Source organism: Mesoplodon densirostris, chromosome 6, assembly GCF_025265405.1.
Source record: "Mesoplodon densirostris isolate mMesDen1 chromosome 6, mMesDen1 primary haplotype, whole genome shotgun sequence".
NCBI lineage: Eukaryota > Metazoa > Chordata > Mammalia > Artiodactyla > Ziphiidae > Mesoplodon > Mesoplodon densirostris.
In genome coordinates this window covers 115617939-115645264 of record NC_082666.1, presented here as the reverse complement: position 1 = coordinate 115645264, position 27326 = coordinate 115617939, and the positions used below count along the sequence as shown (strand labels likewise).

Below are 27326 nucleotides of genomic sequence, written 5' to 3'. Positions count from 1 at the left end.
GTAAATACACAGAGTGAAAAAGTCATCCTCTTCTTGTTTCTGCATCTTTAAAAGCCATAGTACAGTAGAAGGGCCTTCAATGGCCAATGGATTGCATGGCTATTACACCCAATTTTCCCTTCATGCTTCTCGGTTGGCATTAAGATTTGGGGAATAAGTTTGTGTGGGTGTGAGAAAGAGGCTGTATCTCATCAAAACTAAAACTGCCCCCTGTTTTCATTACCCCCCACATCCCTCCCCTAAGTGTGACCATAAATTGAGCTCTTTTACATGTAGCCACATCACTCAACATGACCTAAAATAGATTTCAGTTAAAGATTATCTCTGTGTCAGAACATACTGCCCACCCAGCACGTACACCCATAACCATTCATGCCTTGGCAAGTCCACCTTGCTGATTCCTTCTCAGTGTTAGAGCTACTGACACTTGGTTTCAATGTTATTTGCCACTTTCATTGGTGTCATTGTCATTCACATAAGGTAGGTGACATCAAAAAATTCCCTATAACGAAGAGATATCATGGAGATACCATAACTCTAGAAAACGAATGCCTTACTAGAATTTCGAGTTAGAGGGAAAATCAGGGAAATGAGCAAAACAGAAAAACTCAAAAATTTCTCACGTTAAAGGCTTACATCCACTCTCCTTTCAGAGAACCCAAAGCACCCCAGGCCTTTTAGAAGGCTTGAACTCTCTCTTTTCCTCATTAAGTTCACAGTAGAATGGGATTTGTGCTAGGATGAAGAGGGAACTCCCAGACTCAGGAATCACAATATAGCTCCAAGGCATTTGACGTTAAAACAAAAGCTTCCTTACTTGTCTGCTTTGTGAAATTCAAGGGGAAAAAGTTTGTGAGTTTTTCCGTCTGGACCTGAAAATAAAGTTGAAGAAAGCAAAAGGAAAGTTCAGTTAGCCACCATCCAAGCAAAAAGGTATAAGACTCACCTGGGCTGTGTCAGGACCGTGGGGTCTGGCTTTCAGTCGAGCATCTACAAACCCCCCTGGAGGAGGCATCTTGCTTGGAATGCTGTTGTAGTATGGGTGGTCTGAGCCATCACCCTCCTCTTCAGTCCATGGCTCATCTAGACTCTGCATTCTGTTAAAAGAGGGTTTTCAGGGACTTTAGCCAAAAGTTGAGCTTTCAGTCAAAACCAAAAAATCTAATGTTAGTCATTGTTGCCCCAGAAAGCAGAGTTTAGTCACTGCCCCTTTAGCCATCTAGGTCTCAGGCATATATATAAAGCAGATGAGTGGTTTGGCCAAATTTCCCTGACTTATTCACAGTTCTACCCTTTAGAAAATTCTGGTCATATTTGAAACAGGAAAGAACTCCTTTTTAAAAATTACATTTTAATAAGGAAAAATATAATTTATATGTAAGGATAACCAGTTTCTCAAGGCATAGACACACATTTTAGTACATTATGAAATTTACCCAAAACAAAATTAACTTTAAAATGGAGATTCAGTGACCTCAGGGAAAATGGCAGAGTAAGGACCTCTGTAATAGCAACAAGAAAGCTATCAAAGAAAGTTTCATAATCAACTTTTTCAGAACTCTGGAAATTAACCAGAAGCTTGTAGCAACCTAGAGCATGTTTATTAAACAAACAAAAACCCCAAACAGCTGTCAGAACAACAGCTTTGTTGCATTTTAACTTGCTTTATTGTCATCTCCATGGTAGCCTTAAAAACCCAAATCCCACAGTCACAGTGAAAACCAGCAGCCTAATAGCCATGGGAGGGGGCAAAAGAGCATTGAGGCTCCTTCAAAGCCCTATTCTTAGAGAACAGTCATTATGACGCTTCTGGTCATTCTCTAGAATCCTCCACTCCAAAGGTTGTCTTTATTTGACCTGATTCAGAGCTTGTCCAGGGAACATAGCTTCTTCCCCAGGGTCATTTGTCAAAAACAATTAGAGGCACTTCTTTAACATTGTGGCTCCCTGAAACAGTAGATAACATTTGGGGTTAAGAGTAAGCTAATCAGAAAGCTTAAAAGAAAAGCTGGGAAATAATAAGCTTTGACATAATTCTGGCAATCTAGAAGGCTACATGTATACGAGGGCTGTTTTCATGGCCAGGGTTCTGTTCCTGCTCAGAAAAGATGTAAAAAAGCTCTAGTTCTCACCTGTGACTGACTTTGAAGCTTTGCACAAGCAGGAAGTAAAGGCTAATGCAGAGTTGTCAGCTGCATAACTGAGTGTTGAAGGAGTGCCCCAACACACACACAGAACCCCTCAGCAAAAACTGTGGGACTTAGTGGTTTCAGACATTTAAGGAAATCTCTTTTCAGTCATTGGCTGTCTACTAAATGAACTGGGCTGAGTTGTCAGTGGCCATATATGACAAAAAATACAGACTTTACTAAGTTAGTTTAGAAAAGTCATTACAACAAACAACCACAACAAACAGCAACAACAAATCCTGAGGAGGGGAGAAATCTGATTTCCAGAGTTGTCACACCATTTTATTTAAAATTTCCAATTTCAACAAAAAATTATGGGATGCAAAGAAACAAAAAACAATGGCTCATACACAAGAAAAAAAAAACAATCAACAGAAACTGTCCCTGAGAAAACTCAGGTTTTGGACTAACTAGACAAAGACTTTAAATTAGCTACTTTCAATATGTTCTGAGAACTAAAGGAAACAAAAAATCAAAGACTTTAAATTAGCTACTTTCAATATGTTCTGAGAACTAAAGGAAACAAAAAATCAAAGACTTTAAATTACCTACTTTCAATATGTTCTGAGAACTAAAGGAAACAAAAAATCAAACATGACAATGCTGTCTCACCAAATGGGGAATAACAAAGAGATTCAAACCTAGACACCTCATAATCAAACTGATTAAAGCCAAAGAGAAAGAATCATGAAAGTAGCAAGAGAGAAGCAGCTCATCATATACAAAGGATACTCAATGATATTAACAGTGGATTCCTTAACAGAACCAATGGAGGCCAGAAGGCAGTGAGATGTCATATTCCAAGTACCAAAAGAAAAAGACTATCTACCAAGAACTCTACATAGGCATAGTTTGTTTTATTGTTCTTTACTTCATTGCATTTCACAGATTCCACAAATTGAAGGTTTGTAGCAACACTGCACTGAGCAAGTTTTCAGTGACATTTTCCCAACATCATTTGCTCACTTCCTGTGTCTGTGTCACATTTTGGTAATTTTCACAATATTTCAAACTTTTTCATTATTCTTATATTTGTTATGGTCATCTGTGATCAGTGATCTCTGACGTTACTATTGTAATTGTTTTGGGGTGCCACAAACTTCATCCATATAAGATGGCAAACTTAATCAATAAATGTGTGTTCTGACTGCTCCACCAACTGACTGTTCCCCCATCTTTATCCCTCTTCGCTGGTCTCCTTATTCCCTGAGACACAACAGTATTGAAATTAGGCCCATTAATAACCCTGCAATGGCCCCTAAGTGTTCAAATGAAAGGAAGAGTCATATGTCTCTCACTTTAAATCAAAAGCTAGAAAAGATTAAACTTTGTGAGGAAGGCACGTCAAAAGCTGAGATAGTCCAAAAGCTAGGCTTCTTGTGCCAAACAGTTAGACAAGTTGTGAATGCAAAGGAAACATTCTTGAAAGAAATTAAAAGTGCTACTCCAGTGAACGCCTGAATGATAAGAAAGTGAAACAGCCTTATTGCTAATATGGAGAAAGTTTTAATGGTCTGGATAGAATATAAAACCAACCATGACATTACCTTAAGCCAAAGCCTAATGTAAAGCAAGTGTAAATCTCTTCAATTCTATGAAGGCTAAGAAAGATGAGGAAGCTGCAGAAGAAAAAGTTGAATCTAGCACAGGTTGATTCATGAGGCTTAAGGAAAGAAGCCATTTACATAACATCAAAGAGCAAGGTAAAGCCCCAAGTGCTGATGCAGAAGCTGCAGCAAGTTATCCAGAGGATCTAGCGAAGATAATTAATGAAGGTGGCTACACTAAACAACAGATTTTCAGTGCAGATAAAATAGCCTCATACTGGAAGGAGATTCCATCTAGGAATTTCATAGCTAGAGAGAAGTCAATGCCTGGCTTTAAAACTTCAAAGGACAGACTGACTCTCTTGTTAGGGGCTAATGCAGCTGGTGACTTTAAGTTGAAGCCAATGCTCATTTACCATTCTGAAAATCCTAGGGCCCTTGAGAATTATGCTAAATCTGCTCTGCTTATGCTCTATAAATGCAACAACAAAGCCTGGATGACAGCACATCTGCTTACAGCATGGTTAACTGAATATTTCAAGCCCACTATTGAGGGCTACTGCTTGGAAAAAAGATTCCTTTCAAAATATTACTACTCATTGGCAATGCACCTGGTCACCCAAGAGCTCCGATTGAGATGCCAATGAGATTAATGTTGTTTTCATGCCTGCTAACACAACACCTATTCTGCAGCCCATGGATCAAGGAGTAACTTCAATTCAAGTCTTATTATTTAAGAAATGCATTTCATAAGGCTGCAGCTGCCATACATAGTTATTCCTCTGATCGATCTGAGCAGAGTCAATTGAAAACTTCTGGAAAGGACTGACCATTCTAGATGCCATCAAAAACACTCATGATTCATGGAAAGAGGTAAAATCATCACCATTAACAGGAGTTTGGAATAAGTTAATTCCAACCCTTATGGATGACTTTGAGGGGTTCAAGACATCAGTTGAGGAAGTAACTGCAGATGTGGTGGAAATAGCAAGAGAACCAGAATTAGAAATGGAGCCTGAAGATGTGACTGAATTGCTGGAATGTTATGATAAAAATTTAATGGATGAGGAGCTTCATCTTAGGGATGGGCAAAGAGAGTGGTTTCTTGAGATGGAATCTACTCCTGGTGAAGATGCTGTGAAGATTGCTGAAATGAAAACAAAGGGTTAGAATGTTATATAAACTTAGTTGATAAGCAGTGGCAGGGTTTGAGAGGACTGACTCTAATTTTGAAGGTAATTCTGTGAGGGAAATGCTATCAAACAGCATCACATGCTACAGAGAAATCATTCATGAAAGGAAGAGTCAATCAGTGTGGCAAAATTCATCGTTGTCTTGTTTTAAGAATATGTCACAGTCACCCCAACCTCCAGCAACAATCACCCCTGATCAGTAAGCGACCATCAAGACTGAGGCAAGACCCTCTACCAGCAAAAAGGTTGCAACTTGCTCAGCTGATGGTTAGCAATAAAGTTTTTAGCAATAAAGTATTGATAATTAAGGTGTGTACATTATTTTTTAGACATAATACTATTGCACACTTAATAGACTACAGTATATTGTAAACATAACTTCTAAATGCACTAGGAAACCAAAAAATTTGTGTGACTTGCTTTATTGTGATATGCACTTTATTGCAGTGGTCTGGAACCAAACCCTCAATATCTCTGAGGTATGCCTGTACCCAGCAAAACTATCCTTCAAAATGAATCAAAAGTTAAAACAGTGCCAGATAAATAAAAGCCTAGAAAATTCATCACTAACAAATCTGCACTATGAAAAAATACTAAAGGAAGTACTTCAGGCTAAAATGAAAGCCACTAAACAATAATTCATGTCACATGAAAAAATAGAGGGTAATGGTAAAGTTAAATACACAGGCAAATATTAAAACAGTATAAATATAGTTTTTGTCCATAACTCTTTTCCTCTCCTCTCTGATTTAAAAGACAACTGAATAGAGACAGGCGCGAGCCGCGGGTAAGGCGTGGACCTCGGAGACGGGCGTGGGCCGCCGCCGCCCGCAGCCGCCGCGGCCCGCCGCCGCCCACCGCCCGCCGCCGCCGCCGCCGCCCGCCGCGGCCCGCCGCCGCCGCCGCCGCCCGCCGCCGCCGCCGCCCCCGCGGCCCGCCGCCGCCGCCGCCGCCGCCGCGGCCCGCCGCCGCCGCCGCCCCCGCGGCCCGCCACCGCCGCCACCGCCGCCGCGGCCCGCCGCCGCCGCCGCCCCCGCGGCCCGCCGCCGCCGCCGCCTGCCGCCGCCCGCCGCCGCCGCCGCCTGCCGCCGCCCGCCGCCGCCGCCGCAGCCGCGGGGCCTGTGTGCGAGCGCGGGTCACTGTCCGCCCCGCCTTCCGGGGGACCTGTGCACCCCGCCACTGCCGGGGTCCCGAGACCCGGGGACGGCTTTCCCGGGAAAGCGCACGGAGCGCCACGGGCTGCTGCAACGTCACGCCGGCCTCTGCCGCCGCAGGCCCGCCCCACACTGCGCGCCCCTCCCTCCCCTCTGCATGAGTGAGCCAGAGCCCCCGAATCAGCGGCTCCTTTAAACCCGTCCTGTCTGAGAGAAGAACGGACGCCCTCCGGCGACCTACGCACAGAGGCGGGGCCAGGTCCAAGGCTGAGACCCGGGAGCTGTGAGAGCAGAGTCAGGGAAATCTCTCTGTGCAGCCTCGGAGGCAGCGGATTAAAGCTCCACGGTCCATTTGATGTGCCCTGCGTCTGTGGAGTGCATGAATGGACAGCGAATCATCCCAAATTGAGGAAGTGGACTTTGAGGACAAGATTTAAGACTTTCCCCCCTTTTCCTCTTTTTACAACGAATTATTCCAAAGTAAGGAGGTGGACTTAGAGAGCAAGATTTCAGACTTCTTGCCCTTTTCCTCTTTTTACAACGAATTATCCCAAATTGAGGAGGTGGGCTTGGAGAGCAAGATTTTTGATTTTTCCCCCTGCTCTCTTTTTGTGAATGTGTATGTGTAATCTTCTGTGTAAGATTCTCTCTGTATAGCTTTGCTTCCACCATATGTCCCAGGGTTCTATAGGTCCGTTTTTTTTTTTTTTTTCCCAATAATTACTTTCTAATTTTAATAACGCTACTATATTTCATACTTTATTCTATTTTACTTTACCTGCTCTTTCTTTTTTTCCTACCTTCCCTTCCTCCCTCCCTCCCTCCGCTCTTCCTTTCCTTCTTTCTTTTTCTTTCCTCCCTCCCTCCCACCCTTCTTCTTTCCACTTTCTTTTTCTTTCCTTCCTCCCTCCCTCCCTCCTGTCTTTCTTTCTTTCTTCCCTTCCTCCCTCCCTCCCTCCCTTCTTCCATTCACTCATCCTTTTGCTTTCATTGCCCCCTCCCTCTCTCCTTTCTTTCCTTCTTTCTTTCCATCCTTCCTCACTCCCTCCCTCCTTTCTTTCTTTCTTCCTTCCTTCCTTCCTTTCTTCCCTTCTTCCTTTCTTTCCCTCTCTCTTTCTCTCTTCTACTAATTCTTTCTTTCTGCTTTTTCTCCCTGTTATTCTGAGCTGGGTGGATGAAAGGCTCTTGGTGCTGCAGCCAGGAGCCAGTGCTGTGCCTCTGAAGTGGGAGAGCCAACTTCAGGACACGGATCCACAAGAGACCTCCCAGCTCCACATAATATCAAGCAGCGAAAATCTCCCAGAGATCTCCATCCCAACACCAGCACCCAGCTTCAGTCAACGACCAGCAAGCTACAGTGCTGGTCACCCTATGCCAAGCAACTAGCAAGGCAGGAACACAACCCCACCCATTAGCAGAGAAGCTACCTAAAAACATAATAAGGCCATAGGCACCCCAAAACACACCACCAGACGTGGACCTGTCCACCAGAAAGACAAGATCGAGCCTCAACCACCAGAACACAGGCATTAGTCCCCCCCACCAGGAAGTCTATACAACCTACTGAAACAACCTTAGCCACTGGGGTCAGACACGAAAAACAACGGGAACTACGAATCTGCAGCCTGCAAAAAGGAGACCCCAAACACAGTAACATAAGCAAAATGAGAAGACAGAAAAACACACAGCAGGTGAAGGAGCAAGATAAAAACCTACCAGACCTAACAAATGAAGAGGTAATAGGCAGTCTACCTGAAAAAGAATTCAGAATAATGATGGTAAAGATGATCCAAAATCTTGGAAATAGAATAGACAAAATGCAAGAAACAGTTAACAAGGACCTAGAAGAACTAAAGATGAATCAAGCATCGATTAAAAACACAATACATGAAATAAAAAATACTCTAGATGGGATCAATAGCAGAATAACTGAGGCAGAAGAACGGATAAGTGAGGTGGAAGATAAAATAGTGGAAATAACTGATGCAGAGCAAAATAAAGAAAAAAGATTGAAAAGAACAGAGGACAGTCTCAGAGACCTCTGGGACAACATTAAACGCACCAACATTCGAATTATAGGGGTTCCAGAAGAAGAAGAGAAAAAGAAAGGGACTGAGAAAATATTTGAAGAGATTATAGTTGAAAACTTCCCCAATATGGGAAAGGAAATAGTTAATCAAGTCCAGGAGGCACAGAGAGTCCCATACAGAATAAATCCAAGGAGAAATACACCAAGACACATATTAATCAAACTGTCAAAAATTAAACACAAAGAAATCATATTAAAAGCAGCAAGGGAAAAACAACAAATAACACACAAGGGAATCCCCATCAGGTTAACAGCTGATCTCTCAGCAGAAACTCTACAAGCCAGAAGGGAGTGGCAGGACATAATTAAAGTGATGAAGGAGAGAAACCTGCAGCCAAGATTACTCTACCCAGCAAGGATCTCATTCAGATTTGATGGAGAAATTAAAACCTTTACAGACAAGCAAAAGCTGAGAGAGTTCAGCACCACCAAACCAGCTTTACAACAAATGCTAAAGGAACTTCTCTAGGCAAGAAACACAACAGAAGGAATATACCTACAATAACGAACCCAAAGCAATTAAGGAAATGGGAATAGGAACATACATATCAATAATTACCTTAAATGTAAATGGACTAAATGCTCCCACCAAAAGACACAGAGTGGCTGAATGGATACAAAAACAAGACCCATATATATGCTGTCTACAAGAGACCCACTTCAGACCTAAAGACACATACAGATTGAAAGTAAGGGGATGGAAAAAGATATTCCATGCAAATGGAAATCAAAAGAAAGCTGGAGTAGCAATTCTTATATCAGACAAAATAGACTTTAAAATAAAGACTATTAGAAGAGACAAAGAAGGACACTACATAATGATCAAGGGATCGATCCAAGAAGAAGATATAACAATTGTAAATATTTATGCACCCAACATAGGAGCACCTCAATACATAAGGCAAATACTAACAGCCATAAAAGGGGAAATCGACAGTAACACAATCATAGTAGGGGACTTTAACACCCCACTTTCACCAATGGACAGATCGTCCAAAATGAAAATAAATAAGGAAACACAAGCTTTAAATGATACATTAAACAAGATGGACTTAGTTGATATTTATAGGACATTTCATCCAAAAACAACAGAATACACATTTTTCTCAAGTGCTCATGGAACATTCTCCAGGATAGATCATATCTTGGGTCACAAATCAAGCCTTGGTAAATTTAAGAAAATTGAAATTGTATCAAGTATCTTTTCCGACCACAATGCTATGAGACTAGACATCAATTACAGGAAAAGATCTGTAAAAAATACAAACACATGGAGGCTAAACAATACACTACTCAATAACGAAGTGATCACTGAAGAAATCAGAGAGGAAATTAAAAAATACCTAGAAACAAATGACAATGGAGACACGACAACCCAAAACCTATGGGATGCAGCAAAAGCAGTTCTAAGGGGGAAGTTTATAGCAATACAATCCCACCTTAAGAAACAGGAAACATTTCGAGTAAACAACCTGATCCTGCACCTAAAGCAATTAGAGAAAGAAGAACAAAAAACCCCCAAAGCTAGCAGAAGGAAAGAAATCATAAAGATCAGATCAGAAATAAATGAAAAAGAAATGAAGGAAACGATAGCAAAGATCAACCAAACTAAAAGCTGGTTCTTTGAGAAGATAAACAAAATTGACAAACCATTAGCCAGACTCATCAAGAAAAGAAGGGAGAAGACTCAAATCAATAGAATTAGAAATGAAAAAGGAGAAGTAACAACTGACACTGCAGAAATACAAAAGATCATGAGAGATTACTACAAGCAACTCTATGCCAATAAAATGGACAACCTGGAAGAAATGGACAAATTCTTAGAAATGCACAACCTGCCAAGACTGACTCAGGAAGAAATAGAAAATATGAATAGACCAATCACAAGCACTGAAATTGAAACTGTGATTAAAAATCTTCCATCAAACAAAAGCCCAGGACCAGATGGCTTCACAGGCGAATTCTATCAAACATTTAGAGAAGAGCTAACACCCATCCTTCTCAAACTCTTCCAAACAATTTCAGAGGAAGGAACACTCCCAAACTCATTCTACGAGGCCACCATCACCTTGATACCAAAACCAGGCAAGGATGTCACAAAGAAAGAAAACTACAGGCCAATATCACTGATGAACATAGATGCAAAAATCCTCAACAAAATACTAGCAAACAGAATCCAACAGCACATTAAAAGGATCATACACCATGATCAAGTGGGGTTTATCCCAGGAATGCAAGGATTCTTCAATATACGCAAATCAATCAATGTGATACACCATATTAACAAGTTGAAGGAGAAAAACCATATGATCATCTCAATAGATGCAGAGAAAGCTTTCGACAAAATTCAACACCCATTTATGATAAAAACCCTGCAGAAAGTAGGCATAGAGGGAACTTTCCTCAACATAATAAAGGCCATATATGACAAACCCACAGCCAACATTGTCCTCAATGGTGAAAAACTGAAACCATTTCCACTAAGATCAGGAACAAGACAAGGTTGCCCACTCTCACCACTCTTATTCAACCTAGTTTTGGAAGTTTTAGCCACAGCAATCAGAGAAGAAAAGGAAATAAAAGGAATCCAAATCGGAAAAGAAGAAGTAAAGCTGTCATTGTTTGCAGATGACATGATACTATACATAGAGAATCCTAAAGATGCTACCGAAAAACTACTAGAGCTAATCAATGAATTTGGTAAAGTAGCAGGTTACAAAATTAATGTACAGAAATCTCTGGCATTCCTGTACACTAATGATGAAAAATCTGAAAATGAAATCAAGAAAACACTCCCATTTACCATTGCAACAAAAAGAATAAAATATCTAGGAATAAACCTACCTAAGGAGACAAAAGACCTGTATGCAGAAAATTATAAGACACTGATGAAAGAAATTAAAGATGATACAAACAGATGGAGAGATATACCATGCTCCTGGATTGGAAGAATCAATATTGTGAAAATGACTCTACTACCCAAAGCAATCTACAGATTCAATGCAATCCCTATCAAACTACCACTGGCATTTTTCACAGAACTAGAACAAAAAATTTCAAAATTTGTTTGGAAAAACAAAAGACCCCGAATAGCCAAAGCAATCTTGAGAACGAAAAAAGGAGCTGGAGGAATCAGGCTCCCTGACTTCAGACTATACTACAAAGCTACAGTAATTAAGACAGTGTGGTACTGGCATAAAAACAGAAAGATAGATCAGTGGATCAGGATAGAAAGCCCAGAGATAAACCCACGCACATATGGCCAACTTATCTTTGATAAAGGAGGCAGGAATGTACAGTGGAGAAAGGACAGCCTCTTCAATAAGTGGTGCTGGGAAAACTGGACAGGGACATGTAAAAGTATGAGATTAGATCATTCCCTAACACCATACACAAAAATAAGCTCAAAATGGATTAAAGACTTAAATGTAAGGCCAGAAACTATCAAACTCTTAGAGGAAAACATAGGTAGAACACTCTATGACATAAATCACAGCAAGATCCTTTTGGACCCACCTCCTAGAGAAATGGAAATAAAAACAAAGATAAACAAATGGGACCTAATGAAACTGAAAAGCTTTTGCACAGCAAAGGAAACCATAAACAAGACCAAAAGACAACCCTCAGAATGGGAGAAAATATTTGCAAATGAAGCAACTGACAAAGGATTAATCTCCAAAATTTATAAACAGCTCATGCAGCTCAATAGCAAAAAAACAAACAACCCAATCCAAAAATGGGCAGAAGACTTAAATAGGCATTTCTCCAAAGAAGATATACAGACTGCCAACAAACACATGAAAGAATGCTCAACATCATTAATCATTAGAGAAATGCAAATCAAAACTACAATGAGATATCATCTCACACCAGTCAGAATGGCCATCATCAAGAAATCTAGAAACAATAAATGCTGGAGAGGGTGTGGAGAAAAGGGAACACTCTTGCACTGCTGGTGGGAATGTGAATTGGTACAGCCACTATGGAGAACAGTATGGAGGTTCCTTAAAAAACTAAAAATAGAACTACCATATGATCCAGCAATCCCACTACTAGGCATATACCCTGAGAAAACCATAATTCAAAAAGAGACATGTACCAAAATGTTCATTGCAGCTCTATTCACAATAGCCCGGAGCTGGAAACAACCTAAGTGTCCATCATCGGATGAATGGATAAAGAAGATGTGGCACATATATACAATGGAATATTACTCAGCCATAAAAAGTAACGAAACTGAGCTATTTGTAATGAGGTGGATAGACCTAGAGTCTGTCATACAGAGTGAAGTAAGTCAGAAAGAGAAAGACAAATACCGTATGCTAACACATATATATGGAATATAAGAAAAAAAAATGTCATGAAGAACCTAGGGGTAAAACGGGAATAAAGACACAGACCTACTTGAGAATGGACTTGAGGATATGGGGAGGGGGAAGGGTAAGCTGTGACAAAGCGAAAGAGAGGCATGGACATATATACACTACCAAACGTAGGCTAGATAGACAGTGGGAAGCAGCCGCAGAGCACAGGGAGATCAGCTCGGTGCTTTGTGACTGCCTGGAGGGGAGGGATAGGGAGGGTGGGAGGGAGGGAGATGCATGAGGGAGGGGATGTGGGAACAGATGTATATGTATGACTGATTCACTTTGTTATAAAGCAGAAACTAATAAAAAAAAAAAAAAATTTGGAAAAATAACAGAAAAAAATAAAAAAAAAAATAAAAATAAAAAAATAAAAGACAACTGAATAAAGCAATAATTATAAACCTGTGTTGATGAGCACTCAATGTATAAATATGGAATCTTCATAACATAACAGCACAATGGAAGGTGAAGAAATAGAGCCACATAGGAGCAAAGTTTTTGTATACTATTGCAATTAAATTGGTGTTAATCTGAACTAAATTGTTACAAATTAAGATGTTAGTTGTAATCCCCAGGGCAACCACTAAGAAAATAACTTTTAGAAGACAGTTAAAAAAAAAGAAAAAAAAGACCAAGGTAATGAAAAGTTCACTCATAAAATATTTATTTGACACCAAAGAAAGCAGTTATGGAGAAACAAAGGGACAAAAAAATGACATAACACATATAGAAAAAAATAGCAAAATGTCAGGTAAAATCTTAATTTATCAGTAATTACATTAAATGTAAACACATTAAACACTCCAATTAAAAAACAAAGATTGGGGCTTCCCTGGTGGCGCAGTGGTTGAGAGTCTGCCTGCCAATGCAGGGGACACAGGTTTGTGCCCTGGTCCGGGAGGATCCCACATGCCGCGGAGCAGCTGGGCTCGTGAGCCATGGCTGCTGAGCCTGCGCATCTGGAGCCTGTGCTCCGCAACGGGAGAGGCCACAACAGTGAGAGGCTCGCGTACCGCAAAAAAAAAAAAAAAAACAACAAAGATTGGCAGAATGGATTTTTAAGATAACGTGATCTGACTATATGCTTTCTACAAGAGACACATTTTAGATTGAAAGACATTTTAGATTTAAAACACATTTTAGATTTAAAGATTTAGGTTGAAAGTAAAAGGATGTAAAAAGGTATTTCATGCAAACAGTAACCAAAAGAGAGCTATGGTAACTCTACTAATGTCAGACAAAATAGACTTCAAGACAAAATTTTTACTAGAGACAAAGATAAAAGAGCAACCAGTCAAGAAGATACAATAATTATAAAGCTATATGTACCTCACAACAGACCCTAAACTATATGCAGCAAAATCTGACAGAATCAAAGGGAGAAATAGTGCAGTACTAATATTTGAAGACATCAATACCCACTTTCAATAATGGATAGAACAACAAGAGAGAAGATTGGGAAATAGAAAATTGAACACTATACATTGACTAGACCTAATAGCATCTATAGAACACTCCATTCAATAACAGAATATAAATTTTTCTCGAGTCCACATGTAACATTCTCCAGGATAGACCATATGTTAAGCCACAAAAAAAGACTCAAAATTTTTAAAAGATTAAAATCATGCAACATATGTTTTGAGACCATAATGGAATTAAAGCAGAAATCAATACAAGAAAGAAATTTGGGAAATTCACAGATATGTAGAAATTAAACAACACATGCCTAAATAACAAATGGATCAGAAAATAAATCACAGGGAAATTGGAAGAAACTTTCAGATGAATAAAAACAAAAATAGCATACCAATACTTATGGGCTGAACGTAAAGCAGTGCTTAGAGGGAAATTTATGAACTGTAAATGCCTATATGATAACAGACAATCTCAAATCAATAACCTGACCTTCTACTTTAATAAACTAGAAAATAAGAGCTAAACCCAAAGCAAGCAGAAGGAAGAATAATAAATATTAAGGTGGAAATAAATAAAATAGTTAGTAGAAAATCAATAGAGAAAAGCAATGAAACCAAGAGTTGGTTCTTAGAAAGATCAACAATATTGACAAAGCTATAGCTAGACTGATGAAGAAAAAAGAGAGAAGACTCAAATTACCAAAACTAGGAAGGAAAGAGGAAAGACTGCTACCTACCACACAGAAATTAAAATGATTATAAGAGAAACTATTAAAAATCATATGCCAACAAATTAGATAAACTAGATGAAGTGGAAAAATTCCTATAAAGACTCAATCTACCAAAATGACTCAAGAAGAAATAGAAAATCTAAACAGAACTGTAACAGATAAAGAGATTAAATTAGTAATCAAAATCTTGCATCCCAAGAAAAGCCCAGCATCATATGGCTTCTTGGTGATTTCTACCTAACATCTAAAGGAGAATTAACAGCAATTCTTCATAATTCTTCCAAAAAAAATAGAAGAGGACAGAAGTTTCCAAACTCAGTCTCTGATGCCAGTATTACCCTTATATGAAAACCTGACAAAGACACCACAAGAAAAAAAAAAAACTGCAGACCAATATCTCTTATGAATATGGATGGAAAACAAAATACTAGCAAACCAAGTCGAGCAACATACAAAAAGAATCATACACCATGACTGAGTGGGATTTCTTCCAGCAATGTAAGATTGGTTCAACATTCAAAAATCAACTAATGTAATATGTCATACCAGTAGAATAAAAACAAATACCAAATACTCATCTCAGTAGACACAGAAAAATCATCTGACAAAATCCAACAATTTTCCATGAGAAAAACCCTCAGAAAACTTGGAATAGAAGGGCATTTTCTCAACCTGAAAAACCATCTATGAAAAGCCCACAGCTGAGAACACAATTAATGGTGAAAGTCTGAATGCTTTCCTCCTAAAATTAGGAACATGACAAGGTTGTCCTGTCTTTCCACCTCTATTCATTGTACTAGAGATTCTAGCCAGGACAATTAGATAATAAAAAGAAATAAAAGAATTCAGATTAGGAAGTAAGAAGTAATAAAACTATATTTATTTGCACAGGACATGATCTTGTACATAAAAAATACTAAGGAATACACACACACACACACACAAATGATTAGAGCTAATAAATGAATTCTGTAAGTTTGCAGGATACATAATGAATATTCAAAAATCAATTGTATTTTTATACATTAACAATGAAAAAGCAGTTCCTTTTATTATAGTATCAAAAAGAATAAAAGATTTATTCTTTTGGTAGTAAAAATTATCAAAGCAAGTGCAAGACTTGTACAATGAAAATTACAAAACACTGTTGAAAGAAATTAAAGAAACTCTAAATAAATGGAAAGACATCCTGTGTTCAGGGATTGGAAGACTAAATATTATTAAGATGGAAGTACTCCTCAAATTAGTCTATGGATTCAAGACAATCTCTATAAACATCCCAAGTGCCTTTTTTGTAAAAGTAGACAAGCTATGCTAAAATTTATTTGAAATTGCAAGGGGCCCAGAATAGTGAAAACAATCTTGACCAAGAATAATGTAGTTGGAGGACTTATACTTCCTGATTTCAAACTAACTATAAAGCTGTATTATTCAAGGCTATGTGGTACTGGCATAAGGACAGACATATAAATCAATGGAATAGAATTAAGAGTCCATAAATAAACCCATACATTTATGGTCAATTGATTTCAACATGGATGCCCAGACAATTCAATGTGTGAAATAGTCTTTTCAACAAATGGTGCTGTGACAACTGGATAGCCATTTGTGAAAGAATGAAGTTGGACCCTTACCTCACACCATATACAAAAATTAAGTCAACTGGATTAAAGACCTGAAAATAAGAGCTAAAACTTAGAAGAAAACATAGATGTAAACCTTCACGACCTTGGATTAGGCAATGGTTTCTTACATATGACACCAAAAACAAAAGCAACCAAAGAAAAAATAAGTACATTAATTGGACTTCATCAAAATTAAAAACTACTGTGCTTCAAAGGACATTATCAAAAAAATGTGAAGACAACACAAAAAATAGGAGAAAATATTTGCTAATCATATATCTGAAAAGAGACATATCTACAATATACAAAGAACTTCTATACAAGTCAACAATAAAAAGCCGAATAACTCAATCTTAAAAATGAGCTAAGGATTTGAGCAGACCTTTCTCCAAAGAAGATATACAAATAGCCAATAAACACATGAAAAGATGCTTGACATCATTAGTCAACAAGAAAATGCAAATCAAAACCACAATCAGAGACCACTCTGTACTCACTAGGATAGCTAAAATCAAAATGATGGACAATAACAAATGTCAGTGAAATTGGAACTTTCATACATTGCTGGTGAAAATATAAAATGGTACAGCCACTTTGGAAAACTGTTTGGTAGTTTCTCAATATTTTAGCATAGAGTTCCCATATGACTGAGCAATTCAGCTCCTAGTTATATATCCAAGAGTATTGAAACATCTGTCCACACAGGAACTTGTACACATCTTCAAAGCAGCATTATTCATAAGAACTAAAAGGTGAAAATAACCCAATGTCCATAAACTGATGAATGAATAAACAAAAGGTAACATATCCATACAAAGGAATATTATTCAGCCCTAAAAAATGCCATACTGATACATGCTACTAAATGGATTAACCTTGAAAACATTCCAATAAGTGAAAGAAGTCAGGCACATATTATATGACAACATTTATATAAAATGTCCAGAATTGGCAAATCAATAAAGACAGAAAGTAGAGTAGTGGTTGTCTGGGGAAAGGGGGCTGGAAAATGGGGAGTAACTGCTAATGAGTATGGGGTTTCTTTCTGGGGTGATGAAAAATGTTCTGGAATTAGTGCTGATGATTGTACTTGTTCTATCTTTGACAATACTAAATACCACAGAACTGTATATTTTTAAAGGGTAATTTTATCATAAATAAACTATATATCAATTTTTAAAAAAATAATAAATGGAGCTTTGGCTACATTTGAATTCTTTTTCATTGTCTTGTCTGGTTTTGTGTTGAAAATAACCTTGGATTTCTGCAAGAGAAATCAGAGGAAAAAATCTTCTAAGGAAAATCATACCATACCAAAAAACCCATTCATTTAAAAGTATGATTTTTTATTTCCAGTTGGAGATGGGCGATGAATCCAGATCACAGAGTCTCTCCCCCAATAATTAATACAATGAACAAAAAATAATTCACGAATAAGTAAAGCCATCCACTCACTAGCAGCAAGAGAAGAAGGAAAGAGGAAGTCATGTGCCACCAACATGGAACTTTGAGATGCTGAGGCAGCTTGCTGGGACCTAATGCGGCCCCACTCACTCCATGCTCCCCTGTCCCCAGCTCTACACCGAGGAATGTGGACAAAGAAGCAGACTGTGCCAATTCTCATACCTCCAGCTCATGCCCAATTTGAAGAGAAATGGCCTGAGCAAGTGAGCAGAAAACCCAAGGAGAACTGCTCACAAATAGAACCTCCTGTTTTGCTGGCCCCTGGGAAATCTAGAAGGAAAATGGGCCAGTGCCCTCCACAGTCCAGGGTCCCCATAACAGGGCAGGGAGGGGAAGAGGGACATGGCAGCTGGAAGCAAGGTGAATTCTCTCATGGCCTAGGATGTCCCCAGCTGGGACGGAAGGTGGTGCATTCCCACCTGCTCCCTGGATCTCAGACCTGCTCAGTGGACACAACAAGCAGCTTGTCAGACAAGATGAGACTGATGTCAGGGAACACAGGTCCCCTTGTTCCTGCTCTGCTGTAGAAACGTTATACCATTACTTGCATATTGGGTTGAAAGTTTTCTCGGTAGATAAGACCTCTCTACTTCATTCTCTTTCCCCAAAACTTCTTCAAACTTTATTATATAGAAACATATACAGGACTTCACACCTTAAGTATATTCCTGGAGAAGGATGGTAGTTCAATTAACTCCCCCCACTCATTTTTTGACATATTATTTTAATAGGATTTATTTGACTTCTTTGCAACATTTCAAAAGTACAGAAAAGCCTAAATTAATATAAAAGCCACCTACACATCCACCACTGAGATTAAACAAGTGTGAACATTTTGCTATATTTGATACCTTTTTTTAAAGAAATAAATCTTGTCAAACTTGCTTTGGATGAAAAAATACGTGATATTAACTGTAAAATGCTAATGGTAGAATCTAGACGGTGGGTATACAGGTGTTACCTGAAAATTCTTTTTGTATATTGGAACACGGTTGTTATAAAATGTTAGGGAGGAAATACACTTAACAAAATCAGTTAAAGCCCACCCATATCCCTGTCATCCTCAGATGTCCTAGAGTTGGTATGTAATATTCTTGCATGTTTTTATACTCTTTATACACATGCACTTATCCATAAACTATATATAAATTGTTTATGTGTTTTTAAAATTTCTATAGATGGTTCCTATCCTTTTTCACTCCATTTAAAGTATTTGAGATTAATTCTGGTAATACACATATACTGATGAATTCTGTTTAATGACTATGTCCCATGATAATATAAAATTTAGAACTTTTTGTTCACCCACTCTCCTGCCAAGGGCTATCGGGTCCCCTCCACTTTCTAACTCTTTTTTCACACAACTTGTATGAGTTTGCAGAAGTCTTTATCAACTGGGAAAAAAATGGGGCCTTCACAGGCACCTCCAGAATGAATGTCTTAACAGAAATTTTCCAGTGGATGAAGGAAAAAAAAATTAAAAGTCTCTTTCAAGAAAGGTGAAGACTTCAGAGAGATGAAAGGAGACTTCATAATAATGAAGGTAGAGGTAGGCACTGCCTTCACAACTAAGTCCTGGAATGTGGCTGCAGAAGTTGGAGAAAACATAAAAAGTAAATTCAGGAGAAATAAAGTTTTATTGACAGTGAACGCACCATTGTAATAGGCTTTCAATAGGATAGGTGACTGAATAACCAACATGCCCCATATTATTTTTTTTTAATGCTGCATGGAATATTCTTATGTCCTAAGGAAACTCAAGGGTAGACTCTGAACTTTTTTTTTTTTTGCGGTATGCAGGCCTCTCACTGTTGTGGCCTCTCCCGTTGCAGAGCACAGGCTCCAGACGCACAGGCTCAGTGGCCATGGCTCACGGACCCAGCCGCTCCACGGCATGTGGGATCTTCCCAGACCAGGGCAAGAACCCGTGTCCCCTGCATCGGCAGGTGGACTCTCAACCACTGCACCACCAGGGAAGCCCTGAACATTTTTTATAATAAACTAAACATCTCACAATTCCTGTTTACATTTACCATTTCAGTTAACACTCAAAATACTGCCAAGCCACTATTATTCCTATTTTACAGAGAAAACTGCTGAGACCCAGACTGGTTAAAGAACTTGCCCAGGGCCACACAGGCCATCGAGTCTGAAAGCTATGAAAGCCAATAAAGCAGAATCAATGCTCGTCATTCCAAGCGGAGCGCCTCACGAAGGGAGCCTCTGAATCAGGACTTTGGCTAACCCTGAGGACAAGGACAATGGGACAGGTAGAACCTGTGGTGACACTGACCCAAGGAAGCAACATATGGAAACATCACGTGCTTGCAGAGGAAACAGAACAAAAACATATTACAATGTTTTTTTTTTTTTGTAACCTTGGCTACTGTCACTATAGTTTCAAGAAAATGTTTTTCTAAACATTGGGAGAATCACCCATATGTCGGCTTCCATCTGTCAGTTTCCTGAGCCATGGCCCAGCACCAGCCAGGTGTCTCTGGGCCCAGGAAGCCCTGGGATTAACTGTGTCTGTTCAGAGCACTCCTCGGGGAGGTGGTTTTGTGGTTTCCTCCTTTTAAGTGTTTTTAAGAGGAAAGGTCAGAAAATGCAGAGAGGCCACTGCAAACGGTGTCACAGCACTACTCACCGGTCGTGGAGAGCGGGGACCTTGGAAGGACACTGCAAATATTGCTTAAACCGGAGCTCAAAGGCTTGTCCGATGGAGCCGATGACCTCCTGGGCCAGCCCGTCACAACATTCCAGAATGTGACAAGCTGTAGGAGCAAGGGACACAGGCTCATTAGAGACAGACACTGGAGCTACCCAGGCTCCTCCTTCCTGAGGGTGAAAGCCCGCAGCCTAGGGAAGAAGAGAGGGGCAAAGAGGTGCCTTTCATGACATGTTCTGTCATCTCTGCATGCAGCTTAATCCCTGAGAGCCCCCAGCAGTAACGTTTAACCGCAGAGATCCATTTCTTAATAGCCTATTCTCTCCCAAAGTAAAGGTTCTATTTGTAAGTACGTTTTAACATTTTAAAGTTCAACTTGATTGCTCTTCTATTGCTTTGGAGTCTATAAAATATCAACTCAGAACTTAGTAGGGAAACAGGGTTTGGAAGGAAACCTTAACAAGACAAAGAACCTGATAGTAACAAGAAATGAATCCCTTCAAGACCCCGTGAGGCTTAACAAATGGACTTAAACCGGTTCTTATTGAATGAATCCTGAGGTATCCGATGGACTCAGAGCAAGCTGTTTGCTTACTTCCTAGTGGGAGTAAAGTGTCACCACCAGACGTGGCAACTCAAAGCAATAAGATCAACAACCTTGTAAGATGAGTTTAAAGGGATATTAATTAACCACTATGACCATTCCACCACATGCCACCTGCATCTACACTGGACGAGACTGGATATTCATGCCAGTTCTCAGAAAAGGGGTGTTGGCAGCCAGACGAGGGCCCCTCAGAGACCTGGAGCAACCCCTAACCCCTTTGGGGTGCCCGCTGTCTTGGTGGCCAGGCTGTGGTGTAATCCATGCAGAACCTTTGGAGAAAAGAGGGTTGAGTGGGGGAAGGCACCAAAGAAGGTCCCATCTCTGCTCTACAAGGAAGTAGAATGTCTTCTCCCCAGACATACGTCCATGGCATCCCACAGAAGAGTCCCAGCCTCTTCACGGTGTCCCGTGACCAGCGTGACATGCTCTGTTACTAATGGGATAAAAGCATCTCCCTTGAGAAAATGACAGATGCATGTGTCACACTCCATCTTTCTCTTGCCACCAGTTAGGATACAATTGTGTTTCAAGGAGGTTCCTCCAGGAGCACAGTGGGTGCCCAGCAGTGAGAAGAGGCATTGCTACAGGGGTAGCCATTCCCCAGCAGTGATTAGGGAGATGCAGAAGCATCCCTCTGCTGCAGGAGAAGCGAGCACAGAAAGAGGACTCATTAAGGTGGGAACTGCGAGGGAAGGAACAGAGACATCACCACCTCCACAGTTTGGCCGCTTTTCCATCACGATGCCGCCTTCTACATGCACAAAGACAGCCAGGCACCACAGAGCTCACCCTGATGGTGGCTGCTAGGGTGGGGGGCCTCAGGCTTCTTCTCTCCCCAGGCTCGAAGAGGGAGCATGCTCCTGAGGACACAGGAACAAGCATTTCCTGGGAAGAGCAAGTGTAACCGGATTGCTGCTTCAGACTGCAATGCAATCCCTTGGCTACATTAGCCCTATCTCAGATATGGCCAAGGGATTTGTCCAAGGAGACAGGTGTCCCGGCTGTATTTTATTATTGAGTATTGATATTGTTTTATGTTATTATTGATATTAGTATTTATTATCAACCCGGTTAGGCACAAAGCAAGGCCATATTAAGCAGCTGTTGGAGTCATGGGGTTGTTCGTTAACGGATAGCAGTGGAGGTGTCTTTCCAGCCAATAAGGAAGTAGGAGTCTAAGACAGAGTGAGAGAAAGACACCTGGCTCCCCCACCTGCCCTGTGTTTCCAGCCACACCTGCCCCCTTCACGCAGCATCAGCACCAGCCAAGAGAACTGGCTGGCCAGTACTTCGGAGAAACAGAATAAAAACTGCGGACTGGCCAAGAAAGTGAGGCTTATTTTTCTTTTAAGGAGAAAAGCAGTGCCCTAGCCTTAGTGAATGAAGAGCAAGGTTTCTGCAGAGGGGGCCATATGATCAATCCACACGGCCCCGTCATCTTCTACACACTAGAGAGCACGAGGTTGGAAGTGAGTCTTCTTTAAATCGGGTCCTGGGACATTGGGAAGATGCAGGGCTCTGGGTGGAAGCACCCTCACTCGGTGAGGGTGGAGCCCTGGCATCTGGTCTAGATACCAGAGGGTGACAGGAACTGCAGATGCAGAATTAAAGCACAACTGCAGGCTCTGGGGCCTGGCTCATTCCTCGGTGGACCGTGAAAACGTCATCTGTTGGCTAGGTCTGAGGATCCTTCCGTAGAATGGCCCCTCTGTGTTCCAGAAACCCACTCCAAATCCAGATCTAACCCTGAGCTGACAGTCTCTCTGGACCTGTATTTTCTCTGACTGTTGCAACAGTCTTTAGCGAAAAGCCACTGTCTTCTAACCTCATCTGTGTGACTCAGTGTGTGTGAGGAATGATGAGGTTCTCGCCACAGGTAACCATCGGGGCTGCTTGTTTTACATCCCATGAGGAAAGGATGGATGGAGGTGTCATTCATGAGCAAGAAGGAGAAGAACTGGATGAGAGGCAGGTACAGTGTGGTGGGGCCCAGAATCAAGACTCAGAATGATGTTGTAAAGCCTAAAACATGGCCCAAAACAAAAATAGGAGCAGCAAAATGGGGTCATTCCTCATTCTATCCCTTCTGAAGGGGACGGGCTCTTTGGCAGTGGTGCAGTAGTTGGGGGGGGGGGCGGCGTCTCCAGGGTGGAGGTGGGGGGTGCTTGTCTGCCCATGCTGGTCTCACTCTCTGACCAATAAGCAAGGCTTATGTCGCTTTCCAGGAAAGCCAGCTCAGACCCCACAGCAGCCAGCTCAGCCCTGACACTAGTGAGGGGACTTCATCAGGCCTCACCACAAAGGCCACTCCCCACCTGGGATGAGCCACTTGAGAGCAGGATGTGCTGCGGCCCTTGTAATCATGCCAGATAGAACTGGGGCACAGCGTCTTTCCTCACACAGCAGCCTCCTAATGGGTCAACCACACATCTTCCCCGCACTGGCAGGTCCGAAGTCCCTCCACAAGTTTCCCAATGGCTCCAAGTAAGTCCAGAGGCCAGTGGCTGCACCTGCTCATCGGTGTTCAAGCCTGCCCTGGCCATCTGGGGCCTCCATTCATCTGAGCTCGCTCTCTGAGCCCTGCCTGGGATGGCTGCTCCGTTAGTCAGCACAGGCAAGCGACGCCACCATAACAAACAGCCCCAGCATCTTAGTGGCTGAAAACAATCCCATTCTCACTTGTTCATTTCTGGGCAACTCTCCAGGTGGTGACGCCGTGAACCAAGCTGCTTTGATCTTTCAATCCTGAATTTCAACACAAGGCCTGCTCCCAAGCCAGGGAAGAAAGAGACAACAGGGCCTTGCACCAGCACTAACTGCCTCATCCATTCTGCTCTCACACAGAACTGTCGCCTGGCTCCTCCTCCACCAGGAGAGGCTGGTAGTACAGTCTCCTGGGAGCTTGGAAGGAGTGAGGTCAGGACATCAGTGAGCACTGGCAATGCCTATCACAGGCACCAAACACCCAAAAAGGCTTTACTTCTCTTTTTTTTTTTTTTTTTTAACAGTATGTGGGCCTCTCACTGTTGTGGCCTCTCCCATTGCGGAGCACAGGCTCCGGACGCACAGGCCCAGCGGCCATGGCTCACGGGCCCAGCTGCTCCGCGGCATGTGGGATCTTCCTGGATCGGGGCATGAACCCGTGTCCCCTGCATTGGCAGACGGACTCTCAACCACTGCACCACCGGGGAAGCCCTCAAGGCTTTACTTCCGTAAATAAGAAATTGTCAAGATTTTCTCATGCTTACCAGTGAAGAATTCTCTACTATACTGAGCATGTGTCCCAAATATGTATCTACTTATTTATAAATTATGAACATATATTCCCATGTTAATATCATAGTATGTATATTATAAAGATATCTTTTAAAAGATGTTAAAAATGATACAATAAAGATAAAATAAAGTTTAAGATGTCTTGTTGGCCCTGAAAGCATCACACTGTCATTTATTATCTCAAATCAAGATAAATACTTTGGGTGAGGTTCATCATAATGATGATGGATAGAAATTCATCCTTCCATCTTTGAAATATTTTTCTTTATCATTTTGAGTCTGGAGGGGTTGATTCCTTATCTTAGCTGATTAGATTATTGTTGGGTTTTTGTTTTTATTTTTTTTTTTGCTTTGTAAAAGTAAGACCCCACTTCCCCACCCCCTCTGTGGTCAGGAGCAGCTGACATACAGAAAGGGTGTCACTGGCTCACTGCACCCTTTACGTATGAATATGGGGTAATACCCGCTCTATCTCAGATCAGTGACTATAGACAGAGGCTCCAGCATGTGTTTCCCACCACAGTCGCTGCTTCCACACCCTGTGGGATGGGCCACCCCACCTCAGTGGGCATTGTTTTCATGGGGCAACTCTGCAAGTATGAGCAGAAAACCTCTCAGGATCTGTGCTGCTCTTTTAAGAAGTCATGACCCCTCCCACCCACACCCACACCAACCCAACTCGTACTTCACAGCCATCTGGCCTCCACAAGGCAGCCCAGCCCTTGAAAGGGTCCCATCTCAGACTGTCCCACTGTCCTCTTATCTAGACTCACGGACTCTCCAAGAGTTCAAATTCATAGCCAAGTTCTCTACCAACTGGTGACTGACATAGGGAACCTCGGAGACACCTGGAGTCGTTACCTAAGCAGAAGAACATCCTACCAAACAATGACTGCTGTCTCTTTCTCTTAGTGGGCTGATAACTCTGACCCCTTAAAAGGAACAATGAACACCAGGGAATTCTTACCAGAGAGCTGGAGACTCCAAACTCAAGCACAGTTTTCAGCCAACCCTAGTCTGTTCATGTCATATATCCACACGTTCCTCATTGTTCCCGATTTTTTGGATCTGAGACAGATAAGAACTCCAAGATTCAGCTCCCATGCTCTTAATTAAGAGTTGTTTAATATCTGTCCTAGCCCCAGAGTGGAAAACTAAAACTTTATGAGGAGATAATGTTGCACCCATCAGACTGGCAGGGATTTAAAAGTCTGAAAATGCCAAGTTTTGAACAAGAGCTGAAGCCAAGGAGCCCTCCTGTGCCACTTGTGGAATTATAAAGTGAAATAACCATTTTAAAAAAACTGAAGATGTCCCAGAACACAGTGATTTGTCCCAGAGGTATAAACCCTAAGAAAATTCTTGCACATGAGCACAAGGCAAATGTACAAAATATTTACTGCAGACTTCACTCAATAGACACTTATGGAGCACCAGCTCTGTACCAGGCTCTGCCCCAGGATCTCCAGATACAGCAAGTAACAAAACAGATTCCTGCTCTCACTGACCTTACAGTCCAGAAGGTGGACACTGAAAATGAAGAAGGAAAAATATACCATTAGAATGGGTTGAATGGTGCCCCACCCAGTAGCCAAAGCCCTGTCTACATCCTGACCCCCTGAACTTGTGAAAATGAGTCTTTACAGATGTAATTAAGGACTCAAAATGAGATCATTCTGGATTAGGGTGGGCCCTAAATCCAATGACAAGTGTCTTATAAGGGTCAGAAGAGGAGGTGACAAAGACACAGAGGAGGAGGTGATGTGAAGATGGAGGCCAAGACTAGAGTGATGCAGCTACAAGCCAAGGACTCCTGGAGCCAACAGACGCTGGAAGAAGCAGGAAGCCTTCCCCCCTGGAACGTTTGGAGGGAGCACGGCCCTGTTGACACCTTGATTTCAGACCCTTAGCCTCCAGAATTGTGAGAGAGCAAACTTTTGTGGTCTTGAGCCACAAAGTTTGCAGTAATTTGTTACAGCAGTCACAGGAAACTAATACAACCATAAAGACAATAATGTGAAATAAAGGGGGTGATGAGAATGATGTTGTAGGGTGACACGTAGGATGACCAGGGAAAGCCATGTAGGAGGTGGCATCGCAGAAGAAGCCTGAAGGAAATCAGGAAGTGAGCCATGGGAAGGTCTAGTCGAAGAATGTTGCAGGCATAGGGCTCAACAGGTGCAAAGGCCCTGAGGCAGGTGCTTGCTTGACATGTTCAAGGAAGAGCCAGAAGATCAGTGGAGCTGGAGTGGAGGTGAGGGAAGATCACAGGAAACAAGATAGGGGATAGAGCAGGAGTGAGCTCACATCATGATGAGTGAAACAAGCAGATACTTTGTGGTGGAAGGAAAGACTTAGCTCTGTGGCTTGTCAAGGTGAGGGGGCTAGGAGGCTTCTGAGCAGAGATGTGCAGCAGGCTGGTAACTACACAAGTCTGACTTTCAGCCAGAAGCCTGAGCTACACAGGAACATTCAGTCTTTGGCACAGGGTATTTAGAGCCCAGGGACTGACTTGTTTATTTAAAAAAAACACACACACACAAAAAAAATGGCTGACGAAAGCCAGATATGGGAAACAACCTAATCATTCACTCACAGGAAAATTAACCTCCCACCACAGTGTTATGAGATGGAATTTAACCTCCTGGCTTAAAAAAATAAATCATTGCTTTCACCTATTATACAGAAGAGGTTTTACTCCTAGGGGAAAGAAAAGCCAGAGAAGGTTCTGTATTAATTAAGGAGTTCATACTCTTTAAGTTTCTCCCAGAAAGTCACCTCCTGCGGCCTACAACTGTCTGAGGCCAGAGGAACCCTAAATTCAGTGTTGAAATGACCATGAGCTAGTAGAGAAGCCTGGAGAAGGAAGCGCAGCCATGTGAAGCACTAGTCCACGGAGGCTTCCCTCTCAAGCCCAGTCACCACGTTTCCCCCTTATTCAGGAAATCCTGGGGAAAGGGCAGCAGGATGTGTTAGAAGCTATACCGGCTGAACACTC

General features: G+C 41.4%; 1 protein-coding gene across 1 annotated transcript in view; it reads right to left on the bottom strand.

Moving 5' to 3' along the window:
- The window catches only part of SHC3 (SHC adaptor protein 3), a 155998-nt gene that overhangs the window by 34736 nt on the left and 93936 nt on the right, over positions 1–27326 (bottom strand). The window contains exons 7-8 of the mRNA XM_060101283.1: positions 20425–20551; positions 947–1097 (exon numbers count right to left, since the gene is read on the bottom strand). Of these exons, the coding sequence (XP_059957266.1) occupies positions 947–1097; positions 20425–20551 (278 nt within the window). The remainder of the gene's footprint in view (positions 1–946; positions 1098–20424; positions 20552–27326) is intronic.